Here is a 3,864-nt window from a genome sequence, read left to right on the forward strand (position 1 = left end):
ACTGGTGGGTCTCAGCACTCACACTGGGGTCCTGTTTTACAGCATTTTTTGTTGTCTCAGAAAAGTAATTCAGATGGAGGGGCCTCATTTATGTCAGTGGCCCCTGCAAATGTTTTGGTCAATGCAAGTACCAAATCCAGTCTCACCTGAGTAAGAGATCTTTTTCTTCCCACCTCATAGTATAGACAGGTTGTAACTTTGCAGAGAGGCAAAAGTCTACATGACCCAGTCACACAGAACACTTTTCTGCAGGTGGGGAAAACCTTTTTACCGAAGACTAACAGAGAAGTGAGCAAATGAAGGACCAAAAAAGTTTTAATTATAAATAGTCTTACATCTTTTAAGAAATTCAAGTGAGGCAACCCCTTGAAGGAACTTTATAAAAGCACTTGGCTCCCTGTTATATTTGTAGAGTTACCTGAGTATGTGAAATTACAGTCCAAGAAAACAAAGGTACTCCAAAACAGTAATATACAATCCAATGCTGCCATTCATTTTTAATTAATGAAAACATAAATATAAGGGGGGGCTGGAGATACCAACAATACTAAGTAGAAGTAGTCAGCCCTACAGGAGTTAAGAATAGAGTCATATCAAAACAAGGAGGGGTATAAAAATAGAGGCAAAGCCTAATTACATGTGTCACCAAGACAGTATTTCAGATAAGTAAAAAGTGGCAGGGAGGGCTTGATTGAAATAGATCATTTGGGATGAGACCTTTGTGGACAATGATTAATTGACATTGTTATGTTCAATACCTTGATGAAAAACCAGTATCTGCATTTTAAATAGAGTTATTGTAAGTCTTTGAAATTGGATTCTTCTGCACTCAGATAAAAGATCATAAGAGACAGAGTGAATTTATTATTATGAGCTGCTGATAAGTTTAACATCATTCCATCTGATAAAACAAAATAAGGTCCTTCCCTCTTAACTCAGGTAAGAGAACGCTGCCTTTCCCAACCCACCAAAAGAGCAGAAGAATAAGGCAGTGGTTCATTTTACTTTGTTTTTATTTCAATGTAACATGCAGTTAAAATAAAAAGAAAAAAAAAGAATTAACAGGATTTATTAGCATTTACAATGCTTTACAAAGAAAAAGGACTTTAAAAACAATTTAGTTCAGACTTAAGAAAAAGCTCTAAACACTTACAATAAATCTATTTCCAAATGTTCAGTTTGGACCAAAATTTAAGATAGCATTTGGTAGATATTCATGTCTGCTGTCTATTTGTAGTATTTTTTTTATATAACCTCTGATTCTTGGGATATCCAGCCCCCATTTTCCTAACACAGCAGGGAAGACATATACATGTGGCCACTTAAATTAAAGGAAGAAATGGAGTAGGGAGATCCCAGGCTGCAAAAATATATACAAGCATTTACCTTTTCCAGAACTAAACGTTTCTTCCATAAAAATATTAAATAGCCAAGCCCTATAGAACTAGGGCCAGGGCTATATCAAATATACCTATTCTGTATTTTAAAAATATAGGGTAGAAAGCCTTTTGGGTGATATTTATACATTTCACACAATATTTCTAGGTTCCTAAATGAATTATGAAGCATTATGTAGAACCAAAAAAAGCCTATTTTCTTACATCTCTTAATTTAATCTCGTAAATCTCTAGTAAATATTGTAGGTAACTACATTTCAGAATGAGAATTCACCTCAATAGGAAGTCTTTATAGAAGGCTTAATCTTCATGGCCATATATTACCAAAGTTCAGGCTTATATAATGAATGGGTAGTTGGCAGACATTCGCTCTGTAAGACAAAGCAACAGGGTTTTTTTACCCTACCAACAAAAAGGCAGAGAGACCCTACTTTGGAAACGATAGGCTTTTAGAGATCACATTGTATTTCCTAGGGTATGTGGAGTTAAAAAAAGATAGGGTTGGGGAGAGCCTAAACTCTCCCTTTACACTGACAGTTTCTGGATGAGGCAACCCTTTCACTCAGGCAAGTCTCTGCTTTATGATGGCAGTGTCAAAGAGTACAGATATACAAGTTAAAAATGTTTTTGTTCTTCCAGGATTTAAACAGGAAGAGCAGTTTGGAACATAAAAACATTTTCTTTCCAGGGTCTGCTACTCTCTGTGTATTCTTGGCTTAATGCTACTTGTTCATGCTATGATACTTAACATGCCAAAGTCCTTGTTACAGGAGTTATAAGGCTGTCCTCAGGGTTCAGCTATGATAGGGACTCAGCTGGCTTAGGCTTCATCTCACTGCCCATAAAATCAAATCTATGATGACAGCTATCCTGACACTCTAAGCTAAGCCAAGTTAAATTAAATAACTATAGAAAAGGTGAAAGTGCATCAGTTAGTTACTAACGGAGCAGTCTAAAATAAACTAGTCATGGGGAAAAAAGAAAATTTGCCAAAATTTTTAGGGGTGAAAAGAACATTGTAGATGAGGGATTTCAATTCAATTCAGGATAACATAAAGAATGGAAATGACTACTCCAGAATGTGTCAGAGAAATGATAATTTTGAAGATTTTTAATTCATACAGAGAATACATTTATGTGGTTACTAGATTTTATCTTCCCTTCTTTTTTAGCCAGTATTATAGTTCTCCCTCCCACATAAAAATATAATTTCAGAGGCTGTTTCATTAACCTGTATTTGAACTAGCAATACTCTAGTTACAACTTGAACTCCTTAGCAATAATTAAATACAATTGAAACTGTTGAAAAACTATAAAGCCTCAAATTATATATAATCATACAAAAATCATCAATAATGGCCTTTGATGAATTCAGCTAAATTAATTCCAATTCCAGATTATTTTTTAAAAATGAAAGTGAAGGAACCACAGTGTTAATATAATATTCTTTGTTTAGTATTTGCAAGGCAATTAAAACAATCAAACTTCCAATTGAAGAGAGGTATGAAATCATTTGCCATCTGGAACCAACTTTTCCCTGAATTCAAAAGACACAACTGCTTTGTAGAGAGATGCCAGAGTCTTATATTACTTCCATGAATAACATCAAAATATAATGCATGTATTCATGCTCCAGAAAGGAAGAACAGTCAGGCCAGGCTGAAATGGGAGGGAGAGCACAAGCTAGAAGTCTGCTCACGTGCCCAGAAACTGGGCTAAGCTTGCACTTTTATTAAATACCTTTCAGCAAGAGGCTTAATAGGAAGATCTTGTATATTGCAGTTACCATGAGACTTCCCTGCATATTTGCAGAATCTCTCTAAAAGTAAAAAACCTACTCCCAAGTGAGACTTTTGACATACACACAAAACTGTTAAGGAAACAATCTAGTGGAGTAAGACAAGGCAGATTTCATTGCTGTGTTAAATCTCATGTTAAGTAAGGTTGTGACTAATCATTTATAGATCTGATCTCTGGAAATGTTGAATAGAAATCCAGAATCACTGGGAGATAAATCTCAATGATAACATTAATTTACTTACACTCAGATAACTTTCTAAACAGTCACAGTCCAATTTTACAACAAGATGTGCAACAGGCAGGAAATGGACAAACACTGCAAGTAAGTTCTTGTCCTTCAGTGGTACAAGGTCTCAGAAGTTATTCTTGTCCAAATCCTTCTGTTTCTTCAATGGCAAACAACAGCTTTTCCTTTAGTTGCTCGTAGCTTTTGTAGGGTGGAAGGTCCAGGCGGTTAAAACTAAAAAAAGGTAAAATTGTTAGTTTGAGAAAAGGATAAAAATGTTATGTATAGGGCTGGGATTGTGGCTCAATGGTACAGCGCTCATCTACCATATATGAGACCCTGAGTTCGATCCTTAGCACCACATAAAAATAAATAAAACATTGTGTCCAACTACAACTAAAAAAAAAAAAAAAAAAAAAAAAAAAAAAAAAAAAAAAAAAA

At 35.0% G+C, this 3,864-nt stretch overlaps 1 protein-coding gene across 4 annotated transcripts in view; it reads right to left on the reverse strand.

Moving 5' to 3' along the window:
• Nucleotides 1-297: 297 nt before the first annotated feature.
• Nucleotides 298-3,864, reverse strand: part of Itch (itchy E3 ubiquitin protein ligase) — a 137,051-nt gene continuing 133,484 nt past the window's right edge. For all 4 annotated transcript variants that reach the window (XM_048811095.1, XM_015481533.2, XM_048811094.1 and 1 more), the window contains one exon: nt 298-3,657. In XM_048811095.1, the coding sequence (XP_048667052.1) occupies nt 3,558-3,657 (100 nt within the window). In that variant the 3' untranslated portion in view covers nt 298-3,557. The remainder of the gene's footprint in view (nt 3,658-3,864) is intronic.

Source organism: Marmota marmota, unplaced genomic scaffold (genome assembly GCF_001458135.2).
Source record: "Marmota marmota marmota unplaced genomic scaffold, marMar, whole genome shotgun sequence".
Lineage (NCBI taxonomy): Eukaryota > Metazoa > Chordata > Mammalia > Rodentia > Sciuridae > Marmota > Marmota marmota.